Raw genomic sequence first — 17,159 nt, forward strand, 5'->3', positions numbered from 1 at the left:
ATTTGTGACTTTTAAGTAAATTTTAAATTAAATTAAAACACCCACATTTTTTAATAGGGTGTACCTCCATAGACATAGTAAGTCTTCAGTTTACCTTCTTCCAAGACTTACTGACACAGATCCAGCTAATTTTTGTTTGTTTGTTTTTTGCGGTACTTGGGCCTCTCACTCTTTTGGCCTCTCCCGTCGCGGAGCACAGGCTCTGGACGCGCAGGCCCAGCGACCATGGCTCACGGGTCCAGCCGCTCCGCGGCATGTGCGATCCTCCCAGACCGGGGCACGAACCCGTATCCCCTGCATCGGCAGGCAGACTCTCAACCACTGCGCCACCAGGGAAGCCCATCCTGCTAATTTTTTAAAAAGATAACACTGAGGATCCTGCTTTATACTTCTATCCAAATATACCCATGAAAATGCCCAATACATTGTTCTGTTCTCTACTGAGGCAATTACAGAGGAGGGGACAGCGTGCTGGTGGGAAAAGAAACCAGTAATCCTTGTGACTTCAGTTTAATTGTTTAACTTTATTACTGTTGCACCATTTATACAATTACATATAATTTCAATGCATCCATTGTACATTTTTTTTGTTTTTTTTATTTTTATTTTTTTCCATTTTCCAATGAGTGGTGTGTTGGTGTCTGTGACACAGAATGGAAGAGAAAACTGGAACTTCAATGAACGCAGACTTTTTTTTTTTTTTTCATTTCCACTGACCAATAAACAGAACTACAGGTGCACCCAACCACGGACATGCATTAACTCGTCATGAGAAATCTAGGGAGGCTAAGTAGGATGAGAGAATGTTTGTTACTCCCAAAAAGACCTGGGAAGGAAGAATGGAGAATTGGCATTGAGATACATGTGGACAGGCTACGTGGGCTGTCTGAAAGTTGGCATTCATCCACAACATTAAAAAAATATCAAAATAAGAAAGGCTGTAAATGAAAAAGAACACACAGAAAATACTGCTTTCATAAAGATCTGATTGCCTCGGCACAGGCCCTGCGGGCAGAATCGAACGCATCACTCCCAACTCCCCTTGCAGAAGACAAGATGCTCAGATCTTAGTGGCGGAGTGCATGTAACAGCAGTTCAGGTACAAAAGATGTACTGTACTTTCAGACATTGATCTTTCAAATCCAGGACTGATTGGTAGAGTTGACCGAAGGTATATTAGATATTTCCCCACAAAAATACTATTTGGATTCTCCCCCCCCCCCTCCCTTGATGGGAACACATCCTTATTCTTGGGCAATACGTATCATTACTTCCAATCTGAAACAAGTTAGTATAGGAGAGAGAGAGACAGAGAGAGAGAGAGAGAGACAGAGAGAGACAGAGAGACAGGTCGTCGTTAAGCGGTATTCTTTTTTTTCCATAGGCTGTCCTTGTTACTCTTTCACTGCTACGGTTTGATCAGAATTAGCTGCCGGGGTCTCGGCGGGTTTGACCTCGTCTGCGGGGGCTGCGGGGGCCTGGGCCTTGGGCGTGGAACTGGGTGCTTCCGTGGCTGCCGGGGTCTCCTTGGAGGATGGGGCAGCCTCAGTGCTGCTGGGTTTTGAGTCTGAAGCTGGGGCCCCGTCACTTTTCGTCTCCTGCGCGGCAGGCGCTGCGGAAGCCTCAGTCTTTGTGGGTTCCCCACCCTCCTTGCTCTTGTCATCCTTGCTGGGGGCCGCGGGCTCCGCCGCCTCGGGCTCCGAAGCTCTGGGGGCGTCGCCGCCTGCAGCGGGGGCCGCGGCGGCCGCCGGCTCCTGCGCAACATCCTTCGGGGGCTCGGGCTTCCCCTCGGCTCCCTCCATCTGCTCGGGCTCTGCCTTCGGGGCGTCTTCCTTGGCCGCCTCTGTGTCTTTCTCGCCTTCCTTGTCTTCGGGCTTGTTGGCAGCGTCCTGGGCATCCTTCTCTGGCTTCTCCTCCTTGCCGTCCTTCACCTCTGCGGTCTCCGCAGCCGCCTGGGTCTCATTCTCCTTCGGGGTTCCCTCCTCTTCCGTCCCGGCTCCTTCTGCCTTCTTGTCTTTGTCCTTGGCCTTCTCATCATTCACATTGTACCCCTTCTTCTTCTTGCTCAGCTTGCCTCCCATCTTGGAGTTCTGTAACGAAACATAACACAAAACGAGAAACAGTTACTCGTGGCTCTAGACCAAATGTCTGTGTCCTCCCAAATTCATAGGCTGAAATCCTAACCCCCAGTGTGACCGTATTAGCAGGAGGGGCCTTTGGGAGTTGTGGGTGGAGACCTCATGGATGGGATCATTGGCCTCACAGAAGATACCCCACCACAGAGCTCTCTGGCCCCTTTCCCCACGTGCCCACGCAACCAGAAAGCAGCCGTCTACAATCACAAAGCAGGCCCTACCAGACACCAAATCTGCCTGCACCTTGGTCTGGGGCTTCCCAGCCTGCAGAAGTGTGAGAAAGAAATTTCTGTTGTTCTATGGTACTTTTTTATAGCAGCCCCAGTGGAGGAAGATGCTTGCTCTGTTTACAGAGTAAACAGTTCAGAACACTACTGAACTGTACACTTTAGAATGGAAAACACGGTAAATCTTATGCTACATGTATTTTGCCACAATTAAAAAAAGAGTCATAAAAAAAAGGTAAAGTGTCTCATCATAGTAAGCCAAGGACATACCAACCTGAGATCAAAGAATCAGTGATTAAAAGACTAAGCTTGTCAATTGTAAAGAGAAGTGGTGCAGTATTTGTTTCATCCGCTTTCCCACGTCCGGCTAAACACCAAGTCTTGAACAAAATGGCAGTGACAGCCATTTTAGGTCTATAGTAAAGCTAGTAAAAGGTGTCATAACTTGAAAACACTTTGCAAAGAAATGGCACAGCTGGAAAATCACAAATTTCAAGAAAATAATCTCGAACTACAAACTCCTTTCAAACTCCATTATTCATATATATGTACATATATGCACACACATCTTGAAAGACCAAATGCAAGGAGGATTTAGTCTATCTCATTATTAAGAAGGACCCATTAAAGGAAAACTATCACTCAGAAAATGAAAAGCATGGTGTTGCCAGTTACATTTAGTTTGTTAGTTGTGTCCTACTTGTATTCATTGCTTTTCAAGGTATTTTTGGCTTAAAAGAAAACAGTTCCATAATAATATAAAAGTGTCCTTCATTATCAATTTCTTGATGAGAAGTCAAACTAGATATGCAACTTCAATGGTCATTAACAGCCTATTTCACTCAAAGTTAAGTCTCCAACTTCCTGGAGGTTGACACTTTTATTCTATGAATATATTTGGATCCTGAATTTTTCTTCTCTGGTACTAAAGCATTAATCCAAATCAGTAATCAATTATAAATTTAAAAATAATAAATTCAATCCAGAACCGTTGTCGGAGCTAAACAGGCACTCCATTGCTTTTTCTTCAAGTGTATTTTAACGGCATCATATATATCAGTGGGAATCCACCGAAATGTTGCTCTTTAGAGGAAAATCTGTTGCTTTTCCTTGATGAATCATGGCAGAAATTCTATGGCAATATCCTCTTTAGTCCACACAAGTAAGTCCAGGAGAGAAAGAGAGAGAAAAAGAGAGAGGACACACGCCTTGCCCTGTGCCCCATGTGCCGGTGTACAGGTGAGACCTCTGGTTCTGTTCTAGTTCAGGGCTGTCTCCTGGCAGAATTATACTGTACTCTTGGACCAATCTTTTTGGGTTTTTTTTAAAGTATTTTCCATTTAGAACAGAAAATTTGCTGCTTATACATTCCATTCCTTGGAATCATGACTCAGGACAGTGATAACCGACATTTATCTTATTTAGAAACCAGGTGTTAGGTAGAAGAGTGCTATTCTTCAGTCAACATTTGTCTCACCACTCTATACGTGAATCTCCTGTCCAAAACTGGGGAAGAAAAAAAAAAGGAACAAACCGAAGGATGATGAAAATACTGCTCCAGTTCTCAAGGAAGGCCTTTATTACGTTATCAAAGTAAGAATTCCTCTTACACATTTCTTTCTAAAGAGAGAGTGGCTTTTGGTCATAACCTACTTCAGACACCCAACAGGCTCTATTTGACTTAATTTTTGGTTATTTCTCCCCCAGAAGTGGGAGCAAACATAGATGGTAAAAATACTTTAAATGCACCTTTATCCTGTAAGCAATCACAAAACAATAGATGAAAATCTGAAGAAATAAACTGAAGCAGTATTTTAAATTATAGTTTATAACTCTTCCATTGAATTCTTAATTACCCAGTATGCATGAATGGTGCACATCAAAATGTCAGCTCTGATATTTCAAGATATTTTGGTACGTTAGTTTAGAGCTAAGAAAGAGAAAACCTGACAGGCCTGCCTTTAGGATCTTCTCCCAATTCTATAATAGAAACCCATACACCAACTTAGAAATTATAGAATAGAAAACAAAGGATAAATGCAGTGTGTGTATGAACATAACACGAGTGCCCCTTTCTCACCCACAAGGCATGAAATTCTATACAGCTATTCCCAGAGGCTTAAAGTCATGTTGGTTTACAAACCTAAAATCTACTTTACTAAAATTGGTGTTCTGAAACACAGTTAGGGCCACTTTCTATTCTTTATTTCTGGGTAGGAAATGAATGTACATAATCAAATTCTAAGTAAGAGTGTCTCCATTCCTGTTTGTCTTTCAACGTTAATAAACACTCCTACTTTTGCAAATTTTCTCATGTTAGTTATAGTGAGGTATCAGAGGGAGGTTTATAGAATCCACTAGAACCCTGGAAAAGCAGGGCAGTCTGGTTATTTCCCTAGACAGTGTGGGTGAAAACCTTGCCAACAGCCAGGGATAGATTAAAATTATAACTTAAAATCTATTAACTGTTTCCAGGGGTCCAGCACAATCCTAATTCCAAACACATTACTAAACTATTTTATTTAATCTTCTCAACAGGACCATGAGGTCGTAAGTATACCATTAGTGTCCTCCTTTTACCCATATGGAAATTCTAACTAGCTGAGTTCATGCAGCAGTGTCATAAGCAAAAGGCCAAGCCAACAAAATTAGGTAAGGCAGGAGGGCACTGTCTAGGAGGTTACAGGGAACCCCACCAAGAAGCTGGCAAACGGGCAGAGCTCTTGTCTCAGGAATGGTACCCACCTTGGGTCACAAGGTTGGTGCAGATCTACGGTGATTCAAAACTCAAGATGTCGACAAGATAAGGATGAAATTCAGAATTTCAGGTACACTTTGCCCCTAAACTTTTTATCACCCCATTTGCCAATGGAGATTTGTATCAAATCCTTAAAAAATAAGGAGAGTGGTGGGCATATTATTTTCATTATTTCGCATTTCTATTACTTCTAATTTTGAAAGAAATGAGTTGGTATAGAAATTCAGAAGCTGGAACTTCTAAGTTTAAAAAAAGGGCAGTTAAACAAACAAAACAAAAACAACACGGCAACTAGTAATTCATGCTGGAAGGCACTTAAACCCAAATCTAAGCTACAATGAAAGGGCTGGGACTACCTTTGCATTTCTCCACATTTGGGACATTCACTAGCCATAGAGTGACACAGCAAGAAAACTCACACCCAAGCTGATGCACTGGAACTAAGCTCTCCATGTTGATACAATAACCAAACAGTAAAGTTGATTTATTAGTTACAGCATCTCAAAGGAAAGCAAACTCCGGAGCTGTCCTTTGAAATTACAGAAGAATTCTAATTTACAAGGGCCAAAACTATTTGAAGACTGATGGCTTCAAATCGGCACAGAAAACAACTAACAACCAACAGCAAGAGAGAAGAACTTCACTGTGTTTAATCTGGAAAATGTTGGACAGGAATTATTTCATGGAATCTTTGCACATTGCATCATGGTAGATGTTGTTATGAATCCCATCTCCACAGCACACTGGCCCTGAATCCTTGGGCAAGTTACTTAACCTCATTGTCCTTTCATTTCCTGTACGATAAGAAAGGTCAATCTTAGGAAAATTTTATGTGAGCCATCAGTACAACGTTTGACATTTCATGGGCTTGCAATAAATGTTAGTTCCTTTCCCCATCATTGAGATAATTCTGTGCTTCTAAACCCCAAGAGAAAAGTAGAACACAGGTTCCACACCCACAAACACACACAAGTTCTGGAATCAGGAATTAGAAGCACTGTAATTAAAACATTTAAAAACTATTTTTAAATGGCATCAAGAAGATTTTTGGTAATTGTGTTCCAAGCATGCTCCTGCTGACTGGATATATGTGGAAAAGAAGTTTGTACAGTTATCTGTTGTCACCATACTACCCCCATACTGCTAATACTAAAATCAGTCTACTTCTTAGATATGAATCTTTTATGTACTTAAGATTCTCGAGGTTACACAAGTCTTTAAAAAATATAAAAAGTCTCTTATACCAAGAAATCATTTTCCAGACAGAAGTAAAAATTATAGCTCAGTCATCAAATCTAACTCCTCCCAATTTGATCTGATACTGGAGTGATCATAGAAGAAATATCATTTCATCTTCCCACTACCTCTCCATCACCTGGTCCAAGGAAACAAGAGAAAAATTCCCTTTCAGTCATCAGGATGAAAAGAGAGCCCAAATTCTTCAATTAAGACTCACTTACTGACTCATATTATATACATACGTGAAAGACAAAAAAAAATTGATCTACATTTTATCTTGGCTAATAAGCTAAACATAGAATGTCTATGAGGGAAAGTAACAGTCAAATGTCACCACCTTTTTTTTTTTTTTTAATTTTCCACAGATGACATTTTTCTTGTATAAAGTCCCAAATCATTTAATATTTTTTAGGCACTAACAGTGTTCTAAATTTCCCACAGCTGTCTTGTGACTTATTCCCCCCATCTTATAAAAGTGAGCCTCTATCTAGTTAATTAATCCCACTTGGCTATAAACAAATAGTCCAGAAGAATTAAAATTCTGCTTTTTGGTGAAGAGAGAAAGTGACATTCTAGCACTGTTATGTGATCAAAGCAACCTGGGATGGTAGGCGGGAAAACAGGAGAAAGTGAAAGTGAAAGTGTGAAAGTTAGAGAGAAGATCAGTGGCAGTTATGGGGCCCCCAAGCCCAGTTCTCCTTTGCCTACACCTCTCGTCAGGGTCCCAGAAAGAGATGGCATCCGCGTGATAAATTCCTAGTTAGACAGGCTAGGTAAGGGGAGGAATTTTTTTGTCCTCGGAAATAAGTAAATGAAGTAAATAATAAGTGCCCTAAATATTAGATTTTAATTTTTTCTCCAAAGCAAATACTTGGAGGATTTTGTTGGATCTTAGAGCTAACAAGTATTTCTTTTCTTGTAAAAGGAAATCCTGTTTACAAGCTAATGTTCAACTACCAAGTTGAATACAATTATAGATCTATAAGAAAAAATATATATGATCCTACATATTGCCACCCTAGCAAAACTAAAATTAAAAAAAATTTTCTTTGGGGGGTTCTGGGCAAGAAATAATTTGAAATGCTATGCTGTAATAAAGATGCTTTAATAGACAAGATAATCACCTCTATGGAGCTCTTCAAATTCTTTGTTCCTTTCACTCCAGGAAGCCTGTCAGGGAACACGGAAGATGGTCCTTAGCCATTCAAATCAGCTAAGTTGTGTTTATTTTGTACACACAATCCCAGGACACACTGGGCAAAATCACCTCTGTAGAAGCTGAATTATGATGGGGTTTCACTAAACAACCACCATTCTTGCAAATTCTAATATGATCAACTCAGCCAGAACTTTTCTAATACGCACCTGATTGTTTTGCTCACCTTGAAATAAACCTATCTATCAGCAGAGCCTACTGAATTAAAGCTTAGTCTTTCATTTTGAGAAAATAAAGGTAGACAGGCAGAGGACAAAACGTCATTTAGAAAAAAATAAATTATAAATATTTTCTTTACGACTCATGTCAAAAACAAGCCACCTAACACTCGCTCAGTATGAAGTTTGCTGAACACAGCATGCACGTTGAGTGCTGGTCCCAGCTGTCAATAATTTGCTATAAAACTCTGAGCAAGTCACTTCCCCCTCTGGGTCTCAAATTTCCCATTCCGTAAAATGAAGATATTTAGTTTATTCCTTTTCTGACAAAAAAAAAAAGTATATATTATGGATGCTTATAGCACTAAACAATAAGGTATGTGTGAGAAAATGTGCTGTGATCAATGCTATGGTCTGAATGTTTGTGTCTCCCCAGAATTCATATCCTGAAACCTAACCTCCAAGGTTATGGTATTAGGAACTGGGACCTTTGGAAGGTGATTAGGTCATGAGGTGGACGCCTCATGAATGGGATTAGTGCCCTTATAAAAGGGACCCCCATAGAGCTTTCTGGTCCCTTACAGTATATGAGGATACAGCAAGAAGATGGCAGTCTACAACACAGAAAAGGGCCTTCACCAGAACCCAACCACACTGGCACCCTGATCTTGAAATTCTACAGCCTCCAGAATTATGAGAAATAAATTTCTATTGTTTATAAGCCACCAGGGTATAATACTTTTTTAGAGCAGCCCAAATGGATGAAGACAATCAATAAAGTTCTATACTCCTGTTAATTATTACCATAAACACTTACACCATCTTTCACCCTGAAAATCAAATTGACAACCAGTTGGTTTATTGTTATGATTGGATTTCTTTATACATAATTTTAACATGTGTGAAGCTTGTTAAAAATCAGAAATAAAAATTTGTAAAACAACATCCAAATGTTTATCAAATACCAGACTTTTTAATGTTTTCAATTACGTTTAGGAAATGTTTTCAGGATAATGTGTCAGTTCGGTAAGTAATGAATGGGAATGGAACTGAACACTGAAGACGTCTTAGATGAAGATATCAGTGCTAGAAAAATTCTGTTTCATTAGCTTTGCTTATGCAGAACTACTTCATAGCATTGTGTTTATAGAAGATGCTCAGTTGTTTCCACTTCACTTCCTTTTGATGGGTAACCTACCAACCACTGGTGGTTCTGCTTGGCAAGATTTGCTCTATGCTCAAATTTTTTGAGTGCTTCCTCAAAACAATCAAATGCTAACCATTTTCCTTTTTATGCAATGCTTAAAGTATTTTTCAACTATTATTTCAAATGCAGTTGAAGTCAATCTATGGAGGGCCCATCACAATTTTCACAAACTAACATGGCGTTTAGTGTATGGAAATGTTGAGAAAAATCAAGTAGGAAGAGTTTTTAGGTCTAAATTTCTACAATATATCCACCTAACCCTCTTAAAAAAAAAAAAAAAAAAGTCAGGGACTTCTAACTTAAATAGAAAACAGTAACATAAGATGATTACCAAGCCTGGAAAGCCAAATTAAAACAATTTCCTTTTCCCACCCTGTATCATGTGAGAACCATTTAAATATATAAATTCAGTAATCTAAGACTAAGTAATTGTGTTTATAGAAGATGCTCAGTTGTTTCCACTTTACTTCCTTTTGATGGGTAACCTACCAACCACTGGTGGTTCTGCTTGGCAAGATTTGCTCTATGCCCAAATTTTCTGTTTCCTATATATAAAAACCAGTTATGAAACATAAACTGGTGCAATGTAGATATTATTTTCTTGCCCTCACCATCTCCACTACCTCATCCAGAATTAGTTGATATTGTGAACAGTGTTTGCAAATCTTTCGGGAACACACGTTCAATGCAAATGCAAGGCTTGACTTTTTTCTAAAGCAAGATTTGCTGTTTCATAGGACACTAACACGGAGCACTTAGCCATGTGTGACCTCCCAACAGGGTGTATTCTGTCTGCCAGAAACCAGCTTTCAGCCCCTTGCTACTGGTGAGAAAAATTATCTAAGTAGAGGCTGGATTCACTTGCTCCTCAATCAATGCTAAAATTCTCAAGTTCCTAACTAGAGACTCCTTTGTCCTCCAAAGTTCACAAAGGATCTTTAAAGTATGAAGGGTAATTTTATTTACACCTAGGTTAATCTTCTCGTGGAAAAAAAATATGATAAAGTATCTTGAATTTTACGAAGAAAGTGGATTAAATTCCTGAGCAAGAATAAGTGTTAAGATTGTCCGATACCACAAAAATGGTCTCAATTTTGCCAAAGTTGAAGGTTTTAGCTGTGGAGCCATTCCCTTTTCCTTCCTTCAACAAATCTGAAGAGGTGAACACATAAGCAAACACTATTATCACCAATCATTTATACCATTTACTTTGGAAGGAACCATTTTTGTTTTGTTTTGAATTGAGCCCAGAAAATGGAATATTTCTTGAGAAAAAAAATGTTCACTTGTTCATAAAGGCTTGTATCTTTTCATGGATTCTCTTGTATGTTCAGAACCTGATTAAATAGTTTTATCTAAGAAATCGCTCATGAATTGCTTATTTCCAAAGTCAAGGGGTAATTCATTTCTACATCGATTGTATTGGAAAGCTACACCAAACAAAACTAGGACATAGAACCATTTTTACAGAGCTGTTAGAATGCAACATAGAAGATTTTGTTTGGAGTTTATCACACGCTGGGAAAGAGTTCCAGGCCAGCTATAGGTTTTTAATACCAACAGCTTTGCTCCGGGAATATCAGCATGAGGTCACGGTGACTTTTAACACAGTAAGGGCAAAGATGCATTACCCACACATACAAGAGAGAGGGAGAGAGTCTGGAGAAAGAGAAAGTTTCTCTTTTTGAATAGTCTCTCTTCACCTTCCCTATTCTGCTTCTGAATATCTACTCCTCCACTGGAACCTATCTTTTTCTGCATTTTAACTTATAGAAACTGAAGCCAAATATTCGATCCCATAAGCTTCTCTAGCAGGACACCTTCAGAGGCAAGACAAAAGTATCCAGCAGTAAAGGATTTAAACCTTGACTCCATTCTGCACTAAAGGTAAAGCAATGGTATTAGGAATAGAAGCCTATTGGAACAGCTTTCCTGTTCCCCAGTGTTAAGAAAGGAGCCAATTAGCAGACTGTGGTGAGTGGACCCATGGAGCTGATCTGGTCCTCAGTAGTCTCTATAGAAGACAGTTCTGTCCCTTTCAGTGACTGAGGCTCTCCGGCTACCAAGTGAAAACAGACAGCTCAGTCCCTCTCCCCATATATTCCTTTGGTTTCGGTTAAGACAGCTGCCAGTGTTTTAAGACATAGGCACAACCCTACCTACCAGGATAGAATCTAATCAAAATTTTAGCTGTTCTGGAAGTTGTTCTTATGGCTTTCCAATAAAATGTGAGGTTTCTGGGAGCTATCATTTACTGTTTCCTTTCTTTAGTCTTTGAAATAAAATACGTGCTAAGTAGTCTGGTTGAGTGCAAGTGAGGGAGAAGGGGGAAGTGTTGGATCAAAAGGAGTTTTGAGTAGGAGAAACAATAAGAGAACTGTCATCACCAACTTTAAAATTTCAGTCCTTTGAGGGAGGTCTAAGTAATAGCACACCACCAGGCATCCTAGAAGAGTCCCTCTAGAGAGCTGCATCATCCAAAGAGCTTTCAAGAACCGTTCTGCATTCTGCTAGCAAGCAAAATTACTGGTAATTAAATGTTAGTGTTTATCTCAGCCCATGTACTGAATTTTAGATGTTTTGATGTGCAGATGACCACCGTTTGTGACTGCTGAATTTTCATTTAGGTAGCACTTTGTTGGTTATATCCATCAGTTAAAGCTTCCCACATCTTCAGATAAAAAAATGCAAGCCCCAATTATAGCACTGACCCTCTTCAGAAAATGCAACCTTGCATAATGACACAGTTTCCAGGCATTAACTACCCCAAAACCACGGGGATTACATGTGCTGTATTCTTCCTACAATTAGTACGTATTCCATGACATCTCCCAATTCCATTTCTCATTTGCATACTTCTACATTTTTGCTACTCTGGCAATGAACAATAATGCAATTCTGTGACAATGAAAATCATTGGCATACGTTAACTGGTGTATAAAACAAAACAAGAAAATGACTGATAATAGTATTTCTCCATATGGTCTGAAAGTTACTATATTATGACTTCCAATGCTATTCCTATTTATATCTTCTCTCGCTACACTAATATCTAGGCATTTTCTATATAGGACAGTTTGAATCATACAAAGGTCCCATCCATTGCCAAGTTTCTATTTTGAAAATACAAATTTGGATTAATTAACCATGTCATCTAGAACCAGGAGACTAAAGTTCTTAGGGATGATGTCAAACAGATTACAAGTCTATAGACTCCAAGTCTATTGCAAAACCCAACATGAATATGCAACAGTATGTGTCAGAGACTGAAGTGTTATTTCTGGTTTGATTGCTGCTTCACGGTGTGATCAAGACAAGAAACAGTCTCCTTCTGATTCTGTTTCCATCTGTGAGGCAGATATATCTTCTTCTGATTATAAGATGGATGCAGAATCAAAAAGAGACTGTTTCTTGTCTTGATAACATATGAAAACGAATCAATGTTTCCTGACAAAGTTAAACATGTGACCATAGCACATTAACTGTGTCACTCTGCAAATTCAAGGCTGCAAAGGTTCAACACGTTTAAATACAAGATAATCCATTACTGATTTTTTTAAAGTAACATACAAAGTTAGAACTGACTCATAAGTTGCATCTGCAGACAAACATCACCAGACATGTTGGCTTTACAATGACACAGGCTGAAAGAATCCAACTTGTTGGTCAAACCTAGCTGAAGCAAATGTTGGGAAAAGAGAAAGGAAAAAAATTTTTTTTTTACCTTAAGGAAAGAATTTACAAAGTATGGAGAAACACAACAAATTCAAAATACATTTTCAGTAAGAATACAGGGGGAAAAAATCTAAAACATATGGTTGGTTATGCCCAACAATTTCATTTTCAACAAACAACTGTCCCTTTTCTTTCAAATACCAAAACTTTTATTCTAAAAGAGGAAAATGAAATAAAGATAATGTAGCCTATGTGTATTTTTGGTATTCCCATCAGGATGTACTTTGTCATAATGATTTGCTCTCAGCTTTTATCAATGCCTGGTGATAATTTCTATTGTTGGAATTACTGTTGTCAGTATCTGATTCAGCGAAAGCTTCCATTCAGCAATTGTAACATCACCAACATTTAGGGTATCGGAATGTCCTCTGGGGAGAGGGTACTATAGTAAGAGCTGTTAACCCATGTTGAAATTTCTAACGCCAACCTATTAAATACAAGAGTAAAATTTTAAAGAAAACATTTTCAAGAGAATTTATTTCCTTGTCACAATAAATATGTTCAACTTTGTAAAAATGTACTGTAAAATGTGCAAGAAATATTAGAAAAACACACAGATACACATACACTGCTACAACCCAATTTTCCCAAAGAGGTGGTTAGGATGAGTTAGAGCTACACAGTCAGAAAGCCCTCCTATAGAAAAGGAAATTAATCACAAGTGACACTTCCATTATTCTCCTTCATGAAGTTCAGGCCAGCCCTACGAGCAACCTCAAAGTATCTTTGGGGATCTCTCATCAAAAGTTCAAAACACAGAATAGTCTCAAGACCTTCAAATCTTCAGAAATTATTTTAGGAAAAAAATCGACTTGATCTTTAGTAGGAAAAGAAAATTTTTTTGAAGTAAAGTAAGATATGAGAACATATGAGAGCAAAAAGCCTACTCTAATCTAGGTTAAGACAGAGACAATTAAAATTAGAGTAAGTTAAGCCTCATAAGAGAGCAAAAAATAACAGTTTTCCCAGAAGAGATGACCTTTAGTTGGACTCAGGAGATGAGAAAAGTTTTATAGACAAGGTGGAGTTTGAGAGAGTAGAAATATCAAAAGTACTTATACACATAGAACTTACTCTGTCGAGAACTGTCTTACTATTTAATCTTTACATATATTAATCCATTAACTGTCTCATCAATCCTAGGAAAGAAGAAATTATTACTACTTCCACTTTACCATGAGGAAACTAAGGCATGTTGGAGCCAAATAACTTACCCAAGATCATATACTAGTAGTCTGGAGATGTGGTGTGAACCCACGCACTCTGGCTCTGGAGTGAGGTCTCTTAACCATCGTGATAAACTGTCTTGAAAGATGACTAAGCTACCTTTAGATCAAGATAGGGAAGTAGGAAGTATTTATGTTAGAGCAAACCAACAGGAAGAGTATGAGAAAAACCTTATTTATATTTAGGAGCTCAGTGAGGAAGAACTCATCTACCTGGAGGGAGGTATGATGGAATATAATCTATCAAGGTTGCCTAATCGAATGTTTGAATTTAGGTGGCAGAAAGCAGAAAACCAGCTTTCTTCCAGAAAGGGGAAAAAAATAAATATGTTTCAGAAATCAACAGAGAATTTTAGGAAGCAGCTTGGAGGAGTTATATTCTGCTACAAAAAGATGAAAAAAGAAACAAGAACAGGAATTGTGAGACTTGATCTTGTGATGAGTTGTTAACTACTGACCCTGGAGTGACTCAGGTTGAGGAGTGAAGACACATGCCTCCTTGGAAAGGCTCAAAGAACACATGAGGAGCCAGAAAAGATAGCCACAAAGGCCCACACTGAAGAGCGTGAGTGAAGTAAAAGCAATGTCAAGGCAAGAATTTGCAACTTTGTCAAGACTGAGTTTTGTCTATTTGTTTATAAGCAGTTGGAAGACTGAAAATATATACAGGAAGATGGGATGAGACTAAGAATAAAGAGAGAAACGAAAGTGGAAAGACAAAGGAGAAATAATTGATAAGGCAAGGTTCCAGAAGACTCAGAAAGGTCAGTCAAGATTAAGCTTGGTAAGGAAGGACCCTTAACTATACAGGGGGCAAGAGAGGAGTGAAATGAATTCCAAATCCAGTGGTTTTCCCAGCCTGGCCACTGGCATCTCTGTCTTTCAAGTGCATGCAGTCAAATCTGAATGATTCCAGACCAAAGACTGAATAAGGTCTCTCTAGAGTAAATGTTTGATCATGTGTCTTTGAAACAGTCATTTACCTTTTGGTACTTTATCTTCTCAGTTCTTTCATATAACAATGAGGATTTCTCAAGTACTGGGAGGAAAAGGACAGACATTTCATCAACCAAAATGCTTTAAAATGCTACAGAATTAACATAGTGACCACTAAACCAGGAGAGGTCTTATTGTGAAAGAATTTAATGTGCAAAGTAAAGCAAATAGGCTTAGTGCATTATGAAGGGGTTTAAGAGTTTCTTAGATAAGAAATGCATAGCTGATATCTAGACCTGTATTCATACAGTATTCATGTGTGAATTTTTCAAATTCTTTTCCCATTTAGGTTATTACAGAGTATTAAGCAGAATTCCCTGTGCTATACAGTAAGACCTTGTTGGTTATCTATTTTAAATAGAACAGTGTATACAAGGGACATTAATTCTTAAGAACTTCATTACTACCCTTATCCTTTCCTTATTATGCAATCTAGTCTTGGTTTTAGATAAGCCTCCATCTTTGGTTATTTACCCGTATCATCCTTGCTTAACCCTTTTATACTGTGATTGTGCTGGAAGTTTTAGCAGTAAAATAGATCTGACCCCACTTCAACATCGACCTGAAGTCTAACTTCAGATTTATTCAACGTAAATATAATGACCTCAGAACAAAGATTTTGTTTTTAATATTGGTAAAGCACAATGGGTACCTGGTAAGTACTACGGACTCACTATCCACTGAAACATGCAATTTTCAAGCTTTATAACTTGAAAGAGTTATAAAACTCAGAAGATGAAAGTCTATACAACCATATACATTGAGTTATGTAAACTCTGCTTTCACTTAGCAGTAGAAATAAGTATGCTAAATTAGAACTGAAATGTCCATTCCAGTCAATGAGACATGGCCAAGTTCCAGGGATCATCCATGATGGCAAAGTCTAAAGCACTAGAACCCATCACATAATTAACACAAGAATACACAGAAATCACTACAATAATATTGACAAGACATTTTTCTTTTAGGTTACTATGTGTATATCGTAGGGACCAATTCTTCAAAGTGTATCTCCTAATTGAGTCCACAAGTTTTGAGCATAAAACTCTGAATTGACGCTGCTGTTATAAATATGACAGATGACAGTTAAGCCTGTCTTGGAATATAAAGATTAACTAAATGCAGACCTCACACAGAGGGTTTTTTTCCCCGCTTTTAAAATATCCTGCCACATGCAGCAAACACTATCAGAAAACATGTATTATTCATTCTCATCAATAGTCTACTATGCTTTTAGAGTCTGCTGTACATTCACACCGTTATTTATTTGCACTTAACGGGTAAGGTGGCCCTTTCCAAAGCCCTGGTTACAGCATCCTAACATATGACTTTATATGAATCACCTGGTCTTTTATTCAATAAAGCTACTAAGTGAACCACAACCAGCCCAGGAAATTCAAGCCCCTGATATCACTTCTGAACCTTTTCTCTCTTCCACAGAGTCAGGAAACTATCATGTCTTATCACCACAACTAATTTTGAATTCTCGAAACAGAGTTAAAATAAACCACAGGGGAAAAAAACTTACAGGAGCTGAGATATTTTTGCTGCTTATTAATGGACTAGACAGACCATCATGGGCTTTGGAGCCACAACAGGCTTGCTCAGTGTAGCTCCCTCGACAAAGACAGGCTGGTGGCCAAGGAGATGGGGAGGCGGCCCACCTACACCAAGAGGAGTTGCAATTTTACTTCTAGTAATTTCTATATCCAATCATCAAGGGAGGTTCACACTTTCTATGACTGTCTAAAATCGTGATATATTGACATTTTAATGTGTCTTTCCTGCCCCCCACCCCTCCCTGGCACCAAAAGCAAATGTAGCATTTCCAGTCCTAAAACTATTGCATATTTTAATCATTTTTGATGACAACCTTTCCAAAATTCTTCATACGTGTCCTTGATTTTTAAACAAAGAATTTGCTTTTTTTCTTGGTGCTGTGCTTAGCACAAATAAGGATTCAGTAAATGTAGCTGAATTAAGAAACAATGCGTTAAATCCACAGGCAGAAAGTAGGTGCTATGCCTATCTTCAAGAGGCTCCTACAATGTTGAGTTTAAGCAACACAGTGTAACATTTAATGTCCTTTGTCATCCAGCCTCTCCTTACAAATCAAGTTTATCTCTCAAAACTTCTCAACCAAACACTCTGTCCCGAGCTGTCCATGTTCACACTCCCTGCCACACTTTTGCCTTCTTCAAATTTGAGCATCTTAGCTACTTAATGAAGCATTGAGCAATGAAGAGACATTGAAGGTTTGAG

The 17,159-nt window shown here is 38.6% G+C and overlaps 1 protein-coding gene across 1 annotated transcript in view; it reads right to left on the reverse strand.

Annotated features, from left to right (window-relative positions):
- Nucleotides 1-504: 504 nt before the first annotated feature.
- BASP1 (brain abundant membrane attached signal protein 1) overlaps nucleotides 505-17,159 on the reverse strand; it is a 54,656-nt gene continuing 38,001 nt past the window's right edge. The window contains exon 2 of the mRNA XM_060007100.1: nucleotides 505-2,090. Coding sequence (XP_059863083.1) covers nucleotides 1,395-2,081 — 687 coding nt within the window. The 5' untranslated portion in view covers nucleotides 2,082-2,090 and the 3' untranslated portion in view covers nucleotides 505-1,394. The remainder of the gene's footprint in view (nucleotides 2,091-17,159) is intronic.

Source organism: Delphinus delphis, chromosome 3 (assembly GCF_949987515.2).
Source record: "Delphinus delphis chromosome 3, mDelDel1.2, whole genome shotgun sequence".
Taxonomy (NCBI): domain Eukaryota; kingdom Metazoa; phylum Chordata; class Mammalia; order Artiodactyla; family Delphinidae; genus Delphinus; species Delphinus delphis.